We start from the raw sequence: 21,066 nt of genomic DNA, 5'->3' as shown, positions 1-21,066 counted from the left end.
ACCGGGGGACTCCGAGTTCCGGGGCCGCGGTCCCAGGGCCTGCGGGGAGTCCACGCACGCAGATTCGCGCGCGCACGGACCCCCCCCCCCCCGCCGCCATCACAAAGCACAGCCCGGCACACTCGCACAGACATAGAGGGGCGCACCTGCACACACACACCCCGCCCACCGTCCACCTCACTCCTCAGACAGGTGCACGCGACCTCACACACCTCGCGGGCACGCACACCGCACACAGGCGCGCAAGGCGCCCGCTCGCACATGCTCGCGCACAGGTGCACACCGCGCGCGCGCGCCACACCCCGGGCACGCGCACACGCGCACACGCGCCCCCGGCGGGGCGGCCGGGGCGGGGCGCGGCGGTGCGGGATTGGACCCCGGGTGCCCGGCCGCGCGCCGCCAGGAGAGGGCGCGGCGCTCATCTGCCCGCGGGAGGAGTTTGCCGGAGCCCGGCCGCGAGACGCGCGGCGGAGCCGGCTCGGGTTGGACGGGGCTGGGCGGCCCGGAGGGAGCGCCGCGGGGAGAGCGCCATGGATCCCAAGGGCGGCGGCGGCGACGAGGATGACTGCGTGGACTCGGGCGCCGAGACCGGCGGGTGAGCGGAGACGGCGGGGCAGTTGGCGGGGGAGCGCTCCGAGTTGGCCGCGGCTCCCCTCGGCCTGGGACCTTTCGGGACCCCGGGGCTGAGCGTCAGCCTCAGCCGCGGGATGGCACCGCGGGGGCTCTCGCTCCTGCCCGGCGCCCTCGGGAAGCCGGAGGGGGCCGTGGCGGGCCCACTCTCTCCAGGGCCGGCCCTGAAGGCAGAGCCGCCTGGACCCTCGCTGCTCCCTGCAGGGCAGGCCCACCCTGGGGAGGGGGATGAAAGTGGAAGATCTCGGGGGTTCAGTGTAACCGCTCCCCTCCCTGCACCCCTGCACCCACACACACCCACCCCACCCCTCTTGCTCTCCGTTATTGCCGAGCTGATGTGGCGTGCCAGGCAAATGCGTGCCCCCCGTTATCATGATTGCAGAAGAGAGGTGCTCTTGCGCTTCTTTAGACCTTTGCCCGGTCTTCAGTCCAGTACCTGGAGCCCTCTCGACCCCACGATGGGGGTTTGGGTATAAGGAGAGGGAAAAGGAGGAGGGCATCTGGCGCCTTCATGTCTTTCAGAAGACTTAGATGTAAGAGAATGGCATTTTTCATTTTGTACCAATAGCTTGACTGTGCCTGAGACAAACTCTCCACCACCTTCCCGCACCCCGTGCACCTGTCCCAGCTGCACCCACTTGCCTTGAGCACAGGTGGAATGAAGACGGTGCTTCTTTAAAATCTCTTCGCTTCAACGGATCCAAACAATTAGCAAAATCCTTTGGAGACTAATTAGCCTTCTCTCAACAGCACCGTTTTTCCTGAGTGGGGAAAAAAAGACCTAAAGTCTTTAAAGAGATGAATAGTGTTCTAAAGGTTTCCACCCAGCCCCTATCTTTAGAGGATTTCCCTGTGCAGAGTCAGCGCCACATCCAGGATGCCTTAACCACCCAGAAGGAAAGGGTGTCTTTTCCTATCTAAAGTAACCCTGGGGCGTGCTGGAGCTACTGGCTGCCCAAGCTTGCAGAAAGCCATCCATCCTGGAAGGTTGGGAAGATTTAGACTAATCTCAGGGTTTGGCAACTCTGTGAGGGCAGGAAGAGAGCCCAGGCCCAGAATGGACCCAGGGGTCTAACATGACCCCAAAAAGGAAGCCCTTCCTGCCTAGCTCCACCCTTCCTTCCCCTCCCTCCACCCCATATTCCTGGCCCAAATTTTTATACCCTAAAGCATTTACAGTGCAATGGGCTTTCCCTATGACCCAAACTTGTGATCATTTAGGGTTCACTAGAGAACCCAATTACTTTCTGGTGGAGTAACCTGATTCAAAATGCTGAACTCCTTTGCTTTTCCCCACGCTTTGTATTTGTAGCATTTAGCAACTTTAATTGAAGATCCTTGGCATTTTTTTTTGTCCTGTCTCTAGTTGTACCATGAATAGAAGAAACAAAACAAAATTGACCAACTTATTTTCAGCTGGGTTAAATAAATCACCACTAGTGCCTTTGTTTTAGATTTGCCAAGCTCACCTAAGACAGTACTTTCCCAAGGACTTGCTCTTGAAGTGGAGTAGCTCTTACCCAGGGGGTCACATCCTCCCAAGAGCCCACACAAACACAGAACAGCCGCAAGGGCTCTTGGGAGGGGTTTACTGAAAACACTGACCCCAGAGCTTCTGTTCTCTGCCTGTCACTAAAATGTGTAGTTGTAACAGGACAGAATTGTTTAAATCTTACTGTCTCAGTAGCATCCTTTAGCGAAAGATAAAGGTAAAAAAGCATGCATTTAAAAAAGCATGCATTTACAGTGGTTTTAGCGTATGCTTATGAACCTTGGATTTGCCATATAGTCATATGTCCTTTGAAATATAGTATAGTTATCCAAAGTGCTAGTCATAGTTTTCCTACTTTTCCAAAGCTGCACCTCTTACCCCATCCTGCTGTCGTATAGCTACCAGACAAGGTTGGGTAGAAAGTACTCAATAAATATTTGCTCTCATTTTTAAGACACAAATCATATTGTTTCTCCCTTCCAAACTTTTAGTGGCGCTGTCATCTAAAAAGTGCAAAACGCTTAATGCAGCTTAGAAGCCCCAGTGTCATGGGGTCCCTCTCTCTCTGGCCTTGCTTCCTGGTCCATCTTTGCCCCCTGCATTCAGCCACATTGCCAGGGTTGTTCTGATTCCTTGCCTTTGTCGAGGCAAACTACCCTCTTTGCCAGCTATAATCTTCTCCACCTGGCATGCCTGTCCACAGGTGAAACTCTATTCTTCTTCTAAGATGCAGCTCAAGTGACACATCTGCTAAAGCAGGAATCATTAATTTGGGGTCCACAAAGTGCTTCAAATTGTATACAAAATGATGGCTTTGTAAATTTTTATGAAAAGAGACTTTTTCATCATGTTCTCAAAGCAGCTTGTGATCCCCTCCAAAGGGAAAGATGGGTTTCCATTCGATGTAAATACAGCCCCCCTCTTCCAAGAGACCGTGATTTGAAATGGTTTTGGGGGCAACACTGAGTGAGAACCCAGTTGAGATTAGTGAATGTAACTTCATGGGAATACCAGCCTGCCTGGCTATTTTTTTTTTTTCCTGCAGCAGTACTCAGCTTCCTGGCAGAGAGAGTTCATGGGGAGTTGGGATCATCAGAGTTTTGGGGAGAGGGATTATTGCTAGGCTGGTGTGAACAAAACATAGGAGCAGGGGATTTGGTTGAGCTGACTAATGATTCCTTTAGTAACATAATCAGAGACAGTTCCAAGAACTTTTGTGGGCCCTGCTGCCAGTGGGCAAACTGTGCCAATCACTTTGAAAGTTGCAGTCAAAAGAGCCAGTCTGCTGGGGTTCAGATTCTGACTTTTCTACTCAGGAATTGGGGAAGCTTGAGCTAATCACTTGCCCCGTCTCTGTCCTCCATTTTCTTTTGTGTAAAATAAGGATGATGATATTAGTACCCACTTCGTGGGTGGATTGTGTGTGTTTATCTAAAATTCCTAGAATAGTGCCTGATATAGAAAATCCTTAATTTCTCATTCTATTAATAATATGGAAAACACTTGAAGTGATAAACTTAATTTAGTGATAAACCTGGTATATAAAAATATATACTTTCAGGCAAACTCAACACATGTTCTTTATACTCACAGTGGATGTGCTGATTCTTTTAATTGATGTAAGCAATATTATCACCACTCAGAACATCTGAGAAAGTATATGACATGCCTCAGTATAATTATTACAATTTTATAGATAAACATTTGCAGGAAACAGGTTCGGACCATTCATGGTTAGTGGCCAACATTGAAGCCTGGTCCTCCAGCACAGTTCCCACTTAGTGAAGCTGCCTCTTAATAAGCCATCTGATCTGTACTTGTTTTCTGCTGATTTTTTGCTCGAAATGCTACCGTTGCTGTCTAATTCACCTAGTACTGGCTAAGACTAAAAGCAAACTGGTATTCTTTTGTAGCAATTGATGTCATTTTGGAACTCCCATTTTCCAAATCCACTTGAAATCAAGGCTTGTGTTTCTGTGTGCTTTTTGTTAGGGAAAAATCTCAAATCAGCTACTGAAGGTGACAAACTATCCTAAGAAACAGGATCCCTTAATAGAGAGACAGTGTTGTTGTCATCCAAGATAAAAGACATAGAATGAGTAGAACAAATGTTTTGTAATGGCTCTTTCATTAGCGGTATCTCGAGATTTGGCCTTTAGGTCACTCTTTTGACCATGCTTGATGGATTATTTTCAGTCAAAAGACTTCTGCTTCCATGTAAGCTGTCACTGAGCTTCTGAAGACGTAGGATCATAACATGCCCTTTATCTTTGGAAGCCTGCCAGCTGATATGTGGCTGTGATTTAAGAAAGTAACAATTCACTGGTCTAGGTGAAATAAATTTTAAATGGAACAGGTTTAAAAGACAAAAGGAGAAACCTTTCCTGGCAGACAAGCTGATCTATTAAGTACGCTATGCTCTTGTGCTCCAGGTGGAGCTAGTTAACTAAATTACCATGGTATCAATGTAATGGACTGAAAGTTAGCAGATGGCATCCACGATACATTCAGCTGATGCTTTACAGAAATGTCAAGATCAATTCTTAGGGCAAGATTTTCCTAGAAAAAAGAATTTAGGGGGGGTATTGCTAATATATTTGTTTACATAAATTAGCAAGTAGGCTGTTAACAGTGGTAAGCTATCTCAGGTGTAGAACTTTATACATAATCCTTATCTGTATAATTGCAATTAAAATATAGCAGAGATCACATCTAACTTTCTGTTCATTATTTGCAAGTATTAAATAAATGAAATATTTGGAATTGTGCCTACTCTATGTGTCAGAATGTGAAAATATATAATCCTTGTAATATTAGCTACATCATGTGTTCATAAATTTTAAATTCACAGATTCACCTTTCATGCTTCATTTTATGCAAAACCAGCAAGGTAAATTCTTAAGATGGGAGACCAATAAACAGGATTCCCAAGACAGGTACTCTACTGCTGTTCCCTCCTACCCTAAAAAAAAAAAAAAATCTGGGGAACATACCCCTTTAAAGAAGGATAGTATCTGGTTCTTTGAAATTGTTTGAATCTATTTATGCACAAAATTATCTTAAGCTTTATAATTCACTGACAGTATTTCCAGTAAATAATCTTTTTGGTGGTTTGGAAAGCTATAAAAATGTTCATACCTTGATTTAGTCCCTATTTCCTCTCAAGATAACTTTTCCAAGGAAAAGAAAGTGAATCTAAAGTTGTATTTTTAATTATGTCATCATCCTGTGCTTTGTAAAAGTGAACCATCAGGAACAATCATTGGGGAAATGGTTGAATAAATGATCAGTAAATCACTTTAAAATTATAATTATGGGAACTCTGTAGTAGCCTATAATGATGATGGAAGTGAAAAGAGCAGTTTAAAGTTCTATCTTCATTATTATGGCAACTGTGTACAAATTACATAAACAGGATCAGAGGCTGGAGAGCAATGTGAGATTTTAGGGGATTTTTCTTTCTACTTGATTTCTTCTTTGATGGTGAATGGGGATGGAAGTTGGGGGATGGGTGGGAATGCAGAGCTGGGCCATCCATCCAGAAGACAGGGATATATAATGTAAACTAGTGAGCTTGAGCTTTATCCAGAGACTGACATGATCACATTTGTGCTTTGCAAAGATTGGCTGCTCTATGAGGAAGAAATGAGGTGGGGTGAGTCAGGAGACTGAGCAGGCGTCAGGTGTGACCTGGTCAGTGCCTTTAGTCACAAGAAATACAGAAGGATTCCTGGCAAGAAGTATTAGTTATACCAGAATCTTCCCTAAATTAATGCCATTATACTTTAAGACTCTTGAAATATGTTTCAAATGTAAATTTCATTCTATATACATATCCATCTGTATGTAGAGCTTTAAAATATATGCTGTGTGAATCCCATCTGCTGCAGGAATATTTGGAAAATCCTAGCTGACAAATACAAATTTTTCATTATAAAATAATTACTAGTATCTCATGTTTTTATTGAACATTTTGTGTGAATTGTCATGACGTTTCTTTAAAGTTTGGTCATCTGAACATGATCATATTGTAATGGAATGGTTTCTCCATTGCTTCTACCACAGTGAATATTTGTTGAGCATTCATTGTGTTGATATATAGTTAAAATTTTCAGAATTGTCCTAAAGTTTATTAATGTCCTGCCAGATTCCAGAAAGAATTTAATGCACTAAAGCTGATATTACAAACCCTAGGTTCTGAAATGTTACTGATCCTTGACTCTCCTCTCTCATCTTCCCTCAGCCAGCATGTCATCATGCCTTAGCCAGTCCCTTCCAGCTTCTGACTCCTTCCTTGCTACTGCCCTGCACACCTAGTTCAAGCGCTTATCATTTACCTGCTGCATCCTTACAAGCAACAACTTTAATTTCCTAATTAATAATATAAAAATTTGATTAGATCTATGGAGAGGCACTTGGTAATAAAGAAATAAGCAAATGTTAGTGTTGTTATTCTTTCGACTTTCAAAAATTCAGTGATTCTGTGATTACTAAGTGTTTCATTTGAAAAGAGAAAACCATATGTTGTTTTTCTTCTATTTTGTCCCTCTACTAGTAAATCAGTGCATCATTTTGTGTCAGAGATAATGGTTATTTTAACTAGTAAGAGACATGCTTATCATATTTTTTAAAATTTTATATGTGGCTTTTTAATTTAAAAAAAATTGAGTAAAATTTGGGTGATTCAGGAAAAGCAGCAAGAGACTAAATAAATAAAAGGAATGTGTAGCTATACAATTAAACATAATTCAGCACTCTATTTCCCTATCTGTTTCCTAACTACCACCTTGGCAGAATAAATCCCTATATGCCTAAAAGATTAATTTCCTATTGAGAATAACTTTGGGCCACTGGAGGGAGAAAACCAAGATCTCCTATAGCAACACAGTGCCAGAGAGGGAAGGCTTATGGCCACACAGTAGGGCAGAAACTCAGTGGAGATTAAGCAGGCAGAACCTTGGCAGGATTCCCATTCTCACAGAACTGGAGCCAGCAGCAACTCTTCAGCATAGAGACTGAGGGGTCATTTTTCCCAAGCCCTCACCCTGCTTTTCTCTGTCTTGATCACGGCCCACATCCTGAGACTCTTAATGTCCAGCAGCCTACTTCTCAGATAGAACTGAACTCAGTCAGAGTCTTTATGCCTCTGTGTTTCCTGATGGTCAGCAGACCATGAATATGGAGACTTGACAGCCAGAGTTCCCTCCTCCTGTCACCAGGCCCTCCAGACCTCTGCACAGTGCCCATGGTGTGGTGCTAACACTGGAAGGGTGCTCACCTTCAGGGGTTTGACCTTGGGAAGTCAGGAACTCCTCTCCTCTGAGAGCCTGTTGAAAATGTTGAGCTTCTCAGAAAAAGAGACTACCATTTCAAAATTTGCCAGTACATTTAGGTGGTTTTCTGATTGTATTTGATCTCCCATCTGTGAGATTCACTGAGCTTAAATGAAGGATCCCAGATTTCTAAAGTGCCTTTAAAATTTTGCTCTCAAATTGAACCATAACTTTATGCAAAATAATCCTCAGCCACTACAGTTTTTAATTTAGTGGTATTTCTTTACGAGTTATGTGCTACTAACCGCTGACTAAAATTTTAGCTTGAATAAGTCATTTGAATAAAGAAAAATAAAATCTAATCCCACTAATGCTAAGGTTTTGTGTTTCAGGTCTGACTACAGCCACATGTCCTCTACCAGCAGTAAGTACCATTTAAAAAATCTTTCAGTATTGTCTGAACAGCCCCCCTCAGGGTCATTCCCATCCACAGACATAGGTGGAGAAGGCCATCTACATAACACATGCCTTAATAGTAAATAAGAATCACTGGAGGTATCCTTGACAAGAACGTGAGAATAGGGCCTCCCCAGTGGCGCAGTGGTTGAGCGCTGGGCTGCAAAGCTGTCCATAGCCTCTGCAGCGCCTGTTTAATCCCCAGCCGCCCGCAAGGGTCCCACATGGCGTGGCAGACCTCTCCTGCCGCGCCTCCTACTCCCTTCAGTGGTGTGTTTCATCAGTCTTCCTGTTCTGTTCCTGACTCTGGTGAATTCTCTCACCCTCCTGTGCTTCTGACTGTACCCAGTGCTTATATAAATAAATAAATAAATCTTTAAAAAAAAAAAGTGAGAATATGTCTTAACTCTGTTAGAAGTAGAGGCTTTTCCTATAGAATTTGGACGTTCATTTCAGAACTAGATATACCATTACTTTCACAGTGAGAATACAGCCTGCAGGAACTAGTCCAGGTTTCATTAGCACAGATGCCTCTAGAAACATCTTCACTGAAGAATCTCAGTTTCATTCAGCAAACATTCTTCAAGTACCCCTTTGCCTGCAGCCTAACAGCTTCAGCTTATTGTCGGCTCCATGGGGTTGCACATTTTCTCCCTTGTGTTTCTGTATCTGCAGGTAGTAATCATAGATGATTCTTATAGATAGTAAAAGAAAAGGGTAATATATTTATAAAATGTTTATAAAGATACTGAGTATTTAAAAGGCACTTACCTTAAATATTAAATTACAACTAAATCTATTAATGGTCTCATATGGAGGAACCATTTATAATGATCAAACCATGTATAAGATCAAAGCCATTCAGATTGATTGAACATTTTTAAATAACAAAAAAAAAGTCTTACAAAGAAGCCCTGATTTTTTTTTTTTCTTTTTGAATAAGTAAATACTGAATTGCTTTTTCCTATCTCATCATCCTGTTCTACTCTCAATTCTAAATAGTCCCCAAATGGAAAGACACTTAATTGGATTATTCTCTTTATTGATGTTCTGGCTTAGTTTTCTTTGCAATGGGAGACTGTGCAGAACGCTGTAGATCTGGAATTGTAATTTAGTGTTAAATTATATTTAGTTATTAGTATAAATGCAACAAGCACTTTATGATCATTTCAGCCAATTGGAGGCTCAACTTTGCCCCTTAGTTATTAAGAACCATTAGAAATAATGAGAATAATGCTACAATGATTTGCATTCACTCCCTGAAGCTTTGCATTTCTAAAATCAGCAAACACTCTCTTGAACTCTCTCTCTATGCTACCATTTTCATTCCACTCAGTTTTGCCCAGAGGCTACATTTCTTTAAGAATAATTTTTATAAAATACTTGCCTGAAGCCTTTGCTCAATTTATAGCTTACAAATCAGTCCTCTGGGTCACAACAAAGCATCTCTCTTGTCAGCAAAACCGGTAATTTGGTTTGGGATGTTTTCCTTTCCATTATTTTAATTGCGATCTGTTGAGTTGGAATTTCTCTTAGTGCAATTGGGATCAATACCCTTTCATTGCTTTATTTTCTCTTTGAATCTGTGTGATTCTCAGGGATAAGGCCTGTTGGTGAGTGAGGATGCACATATATTTCATATATAAGTTAGGAAATGTATTTCACTATAGGAATATATGAAAATAATGGTTCAAACAAGTAGGGTCACTCCCAACAGTATTTAAAAAATTAAGCACCAAAAAAAAAAAAAAAAAAAAAATTAAGCACCAAAGGGCCAGTTCGGATTTGGTTTGGAAACTTCTTTGGTTGTCTGCTACATCACCCTCAGCTTTTGGTTTCCATCATCAGCGTTGCCTCAGAGTTACAAGACAGCTGCCTTCACCACAGCCATCACATCCTCATTCTAGGCAGGAGGATGGGATGGGTAGATACTGTGGGACCCTTGGCTATCTTTGCCTAGTTTGTTCCCCAGCCTGCCTTTGTGCCTGGGCAACAAGCCTTAATTCTGGCCACACTAGAATTAATGGCTCTTAAGCAGTGAAAGGTAAAGAGAATCCTTCCTGGGAAAAGAAAAAATAAAGAGTCCTAAAATTATCATTTAAAACAAAGGTTCAACAGTACTGCAGTAATAAAAACTGTTTTCCAAGTATATTTTAAAAATCTTGTTTCCCTACAAACTAATCACACTCAGGGCATTTAAGTAGAGAGGTTGTTAATTTACCGTCCTGAGTGATTTAGGATTTCTAGGGCACTCTCCCTGTCAAAGCCGCTAGGTGTCTGTGCCCTCCGGTGGCCAGCAGGACCCAGAGGGCTACACTGTCACTGACCCATCCCAGGCCCCACTGGTCAGCTCCAGCCTCGCACTGTCATTCTGCTGCCATTGGTCAGCCTCTCTCCGCTATTGGCTTATTTCTGACTGATTCCTGATTAGGATTTGACAGTCTCCCCACTCACTCTTAGAAAATGGATTCTTCTGTCTAAGAGTGGTTCTTACTCAGCATTCACTTTATGCTCCTTTACTCATTCCTGAGTTCACAGGGGTGTGAATGCCTCCTGGAGTGAGCTCAGGCTAGGGTGTCTGCTTGTCCACAGCTGTTCTTCTACGTTATTAGAATTGTTAGGAGAGCTTCCTCTAGTCACTCTACTTAGTCGTCTTTTCCCTCAGAATGCAGAAGCTGCTTCTTGTACTGTTTGCCCCATGGGCGAAGGAGGGTCATTACTGAGAGAAAGTACAAGGGCAGTGGTGTGCGACTCAGGTGTCCTGGGTTCTAGTCCTGGTTCAGCTGTGAATTAGCTGTGTGCACTCCAGCAAGCAGTTTACCCTCTCTGGGCCTCAGTTTCCTCCTCTGTAGAATGGGGTGATAGGACTGGATACCCCAAAGGACCGTTACAGAAACTCTGGGTGGCTAATGTATCTTAGAAACTTCTCTGAAAAGAGAGAAGAAACGAGAGAAGAGAGGAAAGAAAGAAGGATCAAGGAATCTACTTTTTCTCTGCTTTCTCTGATCCAGCATAATAGTCTGGAGGAGACATCCTCTCTGGTGGCCTGTGTGTTAATCACAGGGTGAGGCAACTCAGAATCAGTCTGAGCTTCTGTGCTGTGAGCTGCCTACAAGTCAGTGTTGGTTGAGACTTTGTGGTGAGGGGTGCCCACTGCTTTTTAGCCCTCCTCTTCAAAGAAACGAGCAAGGTCTGGGGTGCAAAGGGCATGTGGATTGTTGGGCACCCTGTTTTTCCTGTTTCATGTCACCAAATCACATTTCCACTGACTACGTCCTCTGTCACTTCCAGCACTGGGTGCAGTGGCTGATGGGCCGAGGGATCTTTTTTAATGAATGGTTTAGTTTTGTGTGGTTAGTTTTTTTTTTGGTCGCAACGAGTCCATTTGAGTTGTTTGGACTGACAGAACAAACAGACTTTTTGTTTTCTGAAAAGCTAAACATAGCACGCATGAGATCTTAATAAATCATGCTTTCTAATGAAGATGACTTTATGCTCAGAATTTTAGATTGTTTTTCCAGAAATCTGGCTAGAAGATCATCAAACCACTATGTACCATTTGCATTCTTAAGTGATTTAAATAAAGAGGGGAAATTTTCTAAACAGGATAAGAAAAACAATAATTATGCCAAGGGGAAAAATCAACTGTGCCATGCAATGCTAATGAAGTTCCCATCACATATGATTGAATATTTCTGTTCAAGTAAACATGATGATCAGACTTACAGAATTACTCTTGGAAGATGACAGAAGCTTAAAAATGATACTTTAATCACACTTTTTGCATTTCTTAAGGATCTCTGGCTCCGGGTTAATGCTAGTAAGAGCTGGTCAAGGAATTAACTAGTTCTCTTTGTTTAAGACAAAGGGCCTTCTCTATAGACCCTCCTAATGTCTGCCCTAAAACTGCTTCTTTTCATGACTCTCAAGTATCAGCAACTCTTTACCTGGCCCTTGCACTTTCAGAGTCAGCGTAGATGCCTTGTGGTTTTGTGTCCCTAAATACTTTTCAAAGCATCCATAGCAAAGGTAATTGATGTGGACACAGAGGGGCCTGAGTGATGCCCTAAGGGTTTCTCTGTATCTGTGGAAATTAGGGAAAAATGGCCATGAGTGGTGCGTTCTGCTGCTTTGAACCCAGAAGCACATACCAGGCTGTGCAAAAAAGCACGTGTGATGGTCAGGTGGGAGTCATGGAATCCATTCCTCATTCCACCCAGACCTCAGTATCACGCCACCCTGACTTTTCCCTCACTTTTCCTAGCTTCCTGCTCTGTCCTTCCAGTGGCTCAGGTAACTTCCCCATTTCCTGCACGCCTCCCCCCTTGCCTGCCCGAGCTTCCATGGGCTGCACGGAATTGTAGCTTCTTGGCTACACATCTGTAATCTGGCCAGCTAGGCTGCCACATCTGTAATCTGGCCATCTAGGCCCAGCTGGTGCCACTGACCCTTAGACACACTCACCTTGAGAAAGAAGGGCCAGGTGTTTTTGTTTTTGTTTTTTTTTTTGTTTTTTTTTTTCAATAGGAAAGTCAAGATATCTTGGTTAACTGCAAAGCTGGCCTAGACCCAGCATAGGGGCTCATGAATTCTGCCTGCTGCTCTGTCTGGAGGGACGTCTCATTCTTCCAAGGCTGCCTTTTTTTACTCTCAGGATCATCCCGCCATATAAATGCTGTCTTCTCTCTTGTCATTTCCCAACAGTTTCATGATTGCATTGTAGTTTTGGGATCTGAAACATATTTTTATTTTATCTTTGACCACATCTGCACATTCCCTCAGCTTGGGGGGAAAGATAAGCTCATTATAATTTAATAAGCAAATGTTAGGAGCTTTAAAAGCAATATATTGAAAAGATATGTTTGCTTACTGTAAAATTCATCACTAATGGGGACTATTTGAACATATATGACTTGTGTCTCCATCTTTAAGAGCTAATTGTCTTGTGATAACAAAATATTTTCTTCCTCTTGATATTAGGGGAGAGGATTAACTTGTGCGCAGATTTTGTCACTTCAGAGCCAGTTTTTACCATATCTCCAAAAAAAGATGGATGAATATTGAAAGGTGGTTGTAGCCAACATTGATCAATCTATAAATTTCACAGTTTTTGTTCTGTATAATACTTTATTGATTATGATTTTCAGAGTAAATAATCCTTAAGAATCTTATATTCTATAAGATCTAACAGGACTCAATCTGTTCATTAATCCTTTTTTTTTTTAAACTTTTTTTTTTTTCATAGAGGCATGTTTTATTTATTTATTTATTTGTTTGTTTTGTATACAGCACTGGGTACAGTCAGAAGCACAGGAGGGTGAGAGACTTCACCAGAGCCAGAGCGGGGAGCAGAGCAGGCAGAAGGACCGCAGTACACTGCTGAGGGGAGCAGCGGGCGGCAGGAGAGGTCCGCGCGCCATGTGGACCCTCCTCCGGTGGCCGGGAGCAGCCGGGGATCGAACCGGCGCCGCAGAGGCCGCGGGCAGCCTCGCAACCCAGCGCTCAACCGCTGCGCCACCGGGGAGCCCTGTTCATTAATCCTTATGAAGAACAATTTTAGCCACTGAACTTGTTTACTTTTGTGATCAGCATAGAGCTGGCAACATATACAAGTTCACAAAAAGACTAAAAGATCCACCTACCCACCCCCCAGCTTCATACTCATACTGCAGTAAAAGCATCAAAAGAAAAATCACTGATTTTCTCTAAATTAGAATACAGCCTTTCAGAGTTAATTATTGATGATAATGTAGTCTTTGGGAATCAACCTGACAAGTATCTTAAGCATCTCAATTTATGTTCATTGTTACTTTCATTCATTTTCTATTTCCTTAGTTTCCAAAGGGTTTATTAGTAAACTAATAAACTAATAGGGTTTATTAGTAACACTAATGCTGTTGTTTGATATGCCACTGTAAACCCAACATTTGACATAAAACAAATCAAAGCTTCAGGGAAATGGTATACTTGTTTCCAAGTGGAGGAAAATGAAGGGTTTTGAATTTCTGCTCTACCACTCTACAGAACCAGGAGCACTTGAGCGGGCAAGTTCCAGCAAATAAACCCCAAATAAGAATTCTTTCCAGGGCCTTGCTGGTGGCGCAAGGGGTTAAGCACGCACTCTGGGGCAATCCACAGCCTCTGCAGCACGAGTTCAATTCCAGGCCAGCCAGGGACAAAACCACATGGCGAGGCAGACCTCTCCTGTCTCGCCTGCTGCTCCCCTCAGCAGCATGTTTCAGTCAATCTGCCTATTCTGTTCCCCACTCTGTCTCTGGTGGATCCTCTCATCCCCTGCATCTCTGGCCTGTACCCCAGCTCTTGAATGCATAGATAGATGGATCTTTAAAAAAAAAAATGCTTTCCATTTTTACCATACTGGCACCATGATCATGTTCCTGTGCATATGTGTTCTCAAAGGGGTTTTGGGGTGAGCTGCTGCACAGCTAGAATGGCTCACAACCCAGCCGGGCTCTCTGTGGCCTTGGGTTGGTTGACAGTGTCACTGATAACACGATCCATCTTAATGTGTGACCATGGCTGCAGAGACCAGTCAGAAACCACTAAGATGTTGTGCCTTCGGACTGACTAATCTGATTTCCTTTTCCATTCTGTCCTCCTTTGCTGCTCTGCCTTCCAAAATGATTGGAGAACCAAAACTCTTTACTCAGAAGGACTTCTCACCTTCTCTGGCATGGGACCCCAGTGTACCTGTAGCTACTGCGCTGGTAGCTGTGTGGAAAGAACACTTCAGGCTTCCTCCCTCCTCCTCACTGGCATGCACATGCCTCACTCCAACTTGTCCTAACTCTTGACGCAAGGTCCTGCTGCTGGTGGCTTTTCCTAGACCCCCAAATCTTGGAGCTTTCTGTAGCAAATATGTCAGGTTTGAGACACTCATTATGTTCCTGGACCTTGTTCTTAGGACTGGAGCCAGTGAGCATGTAGCTTCTAGGTAATACTAATAAAAAAGCCACAGTCCCATGTGTGTCATTTTTGGCAGATCTGGGTCTTGCAGCCACTTAGTCATGGCCTGAGGACCACGGAACACCAGCTGGTGAAGGTAGGGGTCCATGCACTCCACATTTTGTCAACTGCCCAGAGAAGAAATTCTTGGCCTGGCAGGTGATATAAAATCACCAAACTGGAAAAGTTGCTACTCAGAGAATGGTCCAGGGGCCACTGCATTAGCATCACTCTGGAACTTGGTAGAAATGCAGAATCCTAGGCCCAACCCCAGACCATCTAAAGTCAGGTGAATTGTTTTGTACTGAAATGTTGCGGAGCACTGACCTAGCCCACAGTGAGCAAGTTCTCTTCCATCTTCCCCGATTGATGTGCCTTACCCAAATTTCTTTCTTTTAGATTCTAATTTTTAATATAATCTGAAGGCTCTAAGATTTGCATAATGCCTAGATGAGAAAAATTTCTACTTGATAAATCTTAAATTATTGGTAATTTAAAAGAAAAAAATTGTCTTCTTCCACCAAGAGTGGTTTACTTTAAGACAGGATTTTTACTTTATCAGTCCCACTAGCAGTTTTGGGGAGGGGCTGTTTTGAAAGCAAGTGGCAGCTTTATTTTTAGGATCATGGAGGTAGAGGATGAAGCCCAAGTGAATGACACTACTGAAAATGAAGGTGTGAGGGCATTTACACTGCTATTTTATGCCCTGGGGGTCATATGTTCATAATCCTCTGAAAGGGAACTTGGAAAGCTAAACAGTGTTACTGTTTCACAGTTGATAAGAAAAATGCAATAACCAAAGATACACATCAGGAAGTCAAAGGGGGAGAACAATATATCACACAGACAACTCCTTTGCTACACTGATATCCTCTTCCAAATAAAAAAAATATGGTTACGGCCTTATGGCTCCAAAGATAAGTTTTAACTGTGTAACTTCAACTACATAGAGGGTGTTGATTTCTACCCAGAGTTTGGAAGAAAAATAGAGGCACTCTTGACATAACCACAATTTCCCTGTGAAGTAACACACAGGAGCTCTGGTCTACTATACAGTCAGATTCCCTTCCAAGAGAGGAGACAGAAGTGAATAGCTTCCATGTACATTCCCCTGATGTACCTAGTCCTTTCCTTAATTTTAAAATAAATTTACTGTTATTGGGCCTTGCCTGGCGACGCAGTGGTTGAGCGCTGGGCTGCGAAGCTGCCTGCAGCCTCTGCAGCGCCGGTTCGATCCCGGCAGCTGGCGAAGGTCCCACATGGCGTGACAGACCTCTCCTGCCACGCCCGCTGCTCCCCTCAGCAGTGTACTTCGTCAGTCTGCCTGTTCTGTTACCCGCTCTGGCTCTGGTGAATTCTCTCACCCTCCCGCACTTCTGACTGTACCCAGTGCTTGTATAAATAAATAAATAAATCTTTAAAAAAATAAATTTACTGTTATTCAAATAGTCGTTGCATAAAAGTAACATTAGCCAAAAGAAGAAAAGTAGTCTGCCACCTAGAAATAACCAGTAGTAGTAGAATTTGGTGTCTGCCTTTATATTATAGGTCTTTTTCTGAGCATCTATATTCCTGCATATATACTATTATAAAAAAGAGTATTGTATAGTTTGTCTAATTTTTTCAGTAAGTATATTGTGAACATTTTTGATCAGTAAACTTGTAGTTGGAATAGTTGTATCCTGTTTCATTGAATTTCTGCACCATGCTTTATTCACCAGTACCCTGTTGTCAATTATATAGGTTTATATTCACTTTTCACTCTTAAAATAGCATTTCCAGGAATATTTTTATACTAAGTGTGCATACCCTTCATTGCTTCCTTAGGGTAAATTCCTTCAAGTGGAATAGTTGAGCGAAAAAAGGTATTTACTTTTCAAAGCTTCAATTCCATATTGCTGGGTTATATTCCAAAGGTACCATTTCATTCTCCCTTTGGCATACATGAGAGGACTAGGGTCCCATAAAAATTGTGATTTTAGGAACAGAAAACAATATGGATGGATATATATGTGTGCACAAACTATAAAAACGGGCACAAACGTTCTGAAGAGTAGACTATAAACAGAGAGACTCAGGTTTTAGAGATCTGCATGTTGAAGTCTTCTGCTGTTTTTTTCCCCAACATCCAAAGTAGGGTTTTATTTTGTTTATTTATTTTTAACTGAGATAATACTGTGTCTCCCCCATCAGGTATTACCACCGTAGTGCACTCACCTCCAACGCAACCATATTCCACCACCAATAGACCATTGTGCTTCCTTCCCTCTTTTTTTTACCCCTCTGCCACTCCCCTTTGGTGGTTCAATTCTGTAGCCAGTTATCAAAGGTTAGTTTTTAAGCTTGTCTTTATCTAATATAGTTTAGTTACTTTATTATTCCATATATTAGTGACACCATTCAGTATTTCTTTCTCAAATATTCCAGTTGGCATTATCCCTTCAAGCTCCATCTATATTGCTGCAAATGACATGACTTTATCTTTTCTGATCACTGAGTAATATTCCATTGTGTGTATCTACCACATCTTCCTGATCTACTCATCTGTTTTGGGGCACTTAAGTTGTTTCCATAATTTAGCTGTAGTGATAGTGTTATAATAAAAACAGGAATGCAAGTGTCCTGTTAAATTCGTGTTTTTGAATTTTGGGGGTAGATGCCCAGGAGTGGAATTACTGGGTTGAATGGCAGATCCATTTTAATGTTTTGAGACACCTCCATAATGGCTTCCATAAGGACTGGACCAGTTGCATTCCCACCAGCACTGCAGGAGGGTTCCCTTTTCTCCATACTTGCACCAGCACTTGTTTCTGTTCTTTTTGATATGGCCCATTCTCACAGGTGTGAGATGGTATCTCATTGTGGTCTTCATTTGCATTTCTCTAATAATAAGTGATTGTTAGTGTTTTTTTCATGTGCCTGCTGGCCATTTGAATGACCTGTTTGGAGGTACGTGTATTTAGTTCTTGTGCCCACTTTTTTATTGGGTTATGTTTTTGTTTTTTCTTCTTTGTATACCTTTGATATCCATCCTTTGTCAGATGAATAGTATCCTTTTAGTTAGGGTTTCTTTTGATGTACAGAAGCTTTTAGTTTGATATAGTCTGATCTGTTTATGTTCTCTTTTGTTTTTCTTGCTGTTGGGGATGAAGCCCAAAAGGCATCACTGAATCTTTTATCATGAAATGTTTTGTTTTGTTTTTTAAAGATTTTATTTATCTATACAAGAGCTGGGGTATGGGTCAGAGGCACGGAAGTGTGAGAGGATTCACCAGAGACAGAGCGGGAAGTATAACAGGCAGACAGACTGAAAGCACTGCTGAGGGGAGCAGCAGGTGAGACAGGAGAGGTCTGCCATGCCATGTGGGTATCTCCCTGGCTGGCCAGGAAGCGAACCGATGCTGCAGAGGCTGTGAGACAGCTTCACAGCGCTGCGCTCAACCCGCAAAATGTTTTGCCTATGTTTTCTTCTGTGTACTTTATGGTTTCAGGCTTTACAGCTAAGTTTTTTATCCATTTTGAGTTAACTATGGTGTATGGTGTGACATTGTGGTCTAGTTTCATTCTTTCGTGTGCAGCTATCCAGTTTTCCTGGCACCATTTATTGAAGAGGCTATCCTTGTTCCATTATATGTTTTTTTGCTCCTTTGTCATAGATTAACTGTCCATATATATGTGGGCTTCTGGGCTCTCATTCCTATTCCATTGGTCTTTGTTTTGGTTTCACTACCAAGCTGTTTTAAATATTATGGCTTTATAATATAACTTTGAAATCTGAAAGTGTGACACCTCCATTCTCTTTCTTGTCAAGATTGCTTCTGTTATTAAGGGTCTTTTGTGGTTCCATATAAATTTCAGTAGTATTTGCTCCACTTCTTTGAAAAACACCATTGATGTTTTTATTGGGATTGTGTTGAATCTGTATACTGCTTTGGGTAGGATGGCTGCTTTGACAATATTGATTCTTCCAGTCCATGAGCAGGGAATTTTTTTTTAACCATTTCTTTGTGTCTTTTTTTATTTCTTTCAACAATATCTTATTGTTTTCCTTGTATAGATTTTTTTACTTGCTTTGTTAGGTTTACTCCAAAGTATATAATTTTGGGGGGTGTAATAGTAAATGGCATCACTTTATAATTTCTTCTTCTTCTATCTCATTGTTGGTATATAGGAAAGCAACTGTGTGTGTTGATTTTATACCCATCCACTTTGCTAAACTTACTGTTTCAATTTGTTTTTCTGTGGACTTGTGAGGATTCTCTATGTTTATTATCATGTTATCTGCAAATAATGATAAATTTACTACTACTTTCCCAGTTTGGATTCCTTTATGTCTTTCTCATGTCTTATTGCTGTAGCTAGAACTTCCAATACTTTGCTGAATAGCAGTGGTGAGAGTGTACATCCTTGTCTTGAACCAGAGCTTAGCATAAGAGATTTCAGTTTTTCACCATTGAGAATGATATTTGCTATGGGTTTGTTGTAAATGGCTTTTATTATGTTAAGATATACGCCATTTCCAGTTTTTTGAGGGTGTCATCATAAATCAGTGTTGGGTCTTTCCAAATGCTTTCTCAGCATCTACTGATACAATCATGTGGTTTTTATCTTTCTTTTTGTTGATGTGATGAATTATGTTGATTGATTCAAATATTGAACCTTCTTGTTTCCTGGTATGAATCCCATTTGGTCATGGTTTATGATACATTTAATGCATTGTTGTATTACTTTGCTAGGATTTTATTTAGGATTTTGCTTCTGTGTTCTTCAGGGAGATTGGTCTGTAATTTTCTTTTTTTTCTCTAGTGTTTGTTTATTTGGTGTTAGAATAATGTTGACATCATCATGTCTTTGGCAGTAATACCTTCTTTTTTGATTCTTTGGCAGAGTTTGAGCAAAATGGGTATTAGTTCATTTTTGAAGGTTTGGAGGAATTCATTTGTAAAACCATTTGGTCATTGATTCCTGCTTCCATTTCCTTGCTTGTGATTGGTTTGTTAAGATTTTCTATTTCTTCCCTATTCAGTCTTGGGTGATTGTATAATTCTATGAATTTGTCCATCTCTTCTAGGTTATCACATTTGTTCACATATAGACTCTAGTCTCTGATTGTCCTCTGAATTTCTGCAATACCTGTTGTGATTCCTCCTCTTTCATTTTTGATTCTATTTATTTGTGATTTCTCCCTTATTTTCTTGGTGAACCTTGCTAGAGATTTCTCTGTTTCATTGTTTCAAAGAACCCACTTTGGGTTTCATTGATCTTTTGGACTGTCTTTTAAATTTGTTTCATTTATTTCTGCTTTAATTTTTATTATTTCTCCTACTGGGTTTTGGATTTGTTTATTCTCATTTTTCTAATTCTTCAAGTTGAGAAAGACGGTATTTATTTTAGCCATTTCTTGTTTCTTGATGTGGGCATGTGTTGCTATAGATTTCCCTCTTCATACTTCTTTTGCTGAGTTCCATAAAAATTTTTGAATGCTTGTGTGCTTGGTTTCATTTGTCTCAAGGTATTATTTAATTTCTTCTTTGATGTCCTCTTTAACTCAGTGGTCTTTCACTATTGTGGTTATCAGCCTCCATGTATTAAAAGATTTCCCTGCTTGGGGCCTCCCTGATGGTGCTAGGGTTAAAGTCTCAACGCCACTGTGGCATAAATTCTATCCCTAGCCAGGGAGCTATGCCATATATGGCACAGCAGACATCTCCTGTTCGGCCCTCAGCAGTGTATTTCAGTTGAACTGCCTGTTCTGCTTCCCACTCTGCCTCTGGTGAATCCTCTCACACCCCACACATCTGGCCTACACCCCAGTTCTTGTATGCATAAATAAATAAAAATAAATATTTAAAAAAATATTTCCCTGCTTTCTTTTGAGAGTGGATTTCCAGTTTAATACCTATAAGGTTTGAGAAAATGCTGGATATGAGTTCAGTCTTCATAAATTTATTGATATTTGTTTTGTGTCATAGAATATGGTCTATTCTGGAGAATGTCACCTGTGCACTTGAGGAAAATATATATTCTACTTTTGGAAGGGTACAGAGCCCTGTGTATGTCTATGAGACTATTGTATCCCTGTATATTTTCTGTCTGGTTGATCATCCATTGTTAAGAGTGGGATGTTGAAGTCTCCTACCACAAATGTTTTTTTCTCCAATGTTTGTTTGCAGAGTGATAGTAGTTGCCTAATGTATTTTGGTGCTCCTTCACTTGGTGCCTATACCATAATGAATGCTATGGCTTCTT

At 41.7% G+C, this 21,066-nt stretch overlaps 1 protein-coding gene across 1 annotated transcript in view; it reads left to right on the top strand.

Moving 5' to 3' along the window:
* The first annotated feature begins 516 nt into the window (after nt 1–516).
* The window catches only part of FAM124A (family with sequence similarity 124 member A), a 92,055-nt gene continuing 71,505 nt past the window's right edge, over nt 517–21,066 (top strand). Inside the window, exons 1-2 of the mRNA XM_037527265.2 lie at nt 517–595; nt 7,788–7,819. Of these exons, the coding sequence (XP_037383162.1) occupies nt 531–595; nt 7,788–7,819 (97 nt within the window). The 5' untranslated portion in view covers nt 517–530. The remainder of the gene's footprint in view (nt 596–7,787; nt 7,820–21,066) is intronic.

Source organism: Talpa occidentalis, unplaced genomic scaffold, assembly GCF_014898055.3.
Source record: "Talpa occidentalis isolate TD23 unplaced genomic scaffold, MPIMG_talOcc4v2.1 talOcc4.5, whole genome shotgun sequence".
NCBI classification, from domain to species: domain Eukaryota; kingdom Metazoa; phylum Chordata; class Mammalia; order Eulipotyphla; family Talpidae; genus Talpa; species Talpa occidentalis.
This window is presented reverse-complemented; position numbering and strand designations above follow the sequence as displayed.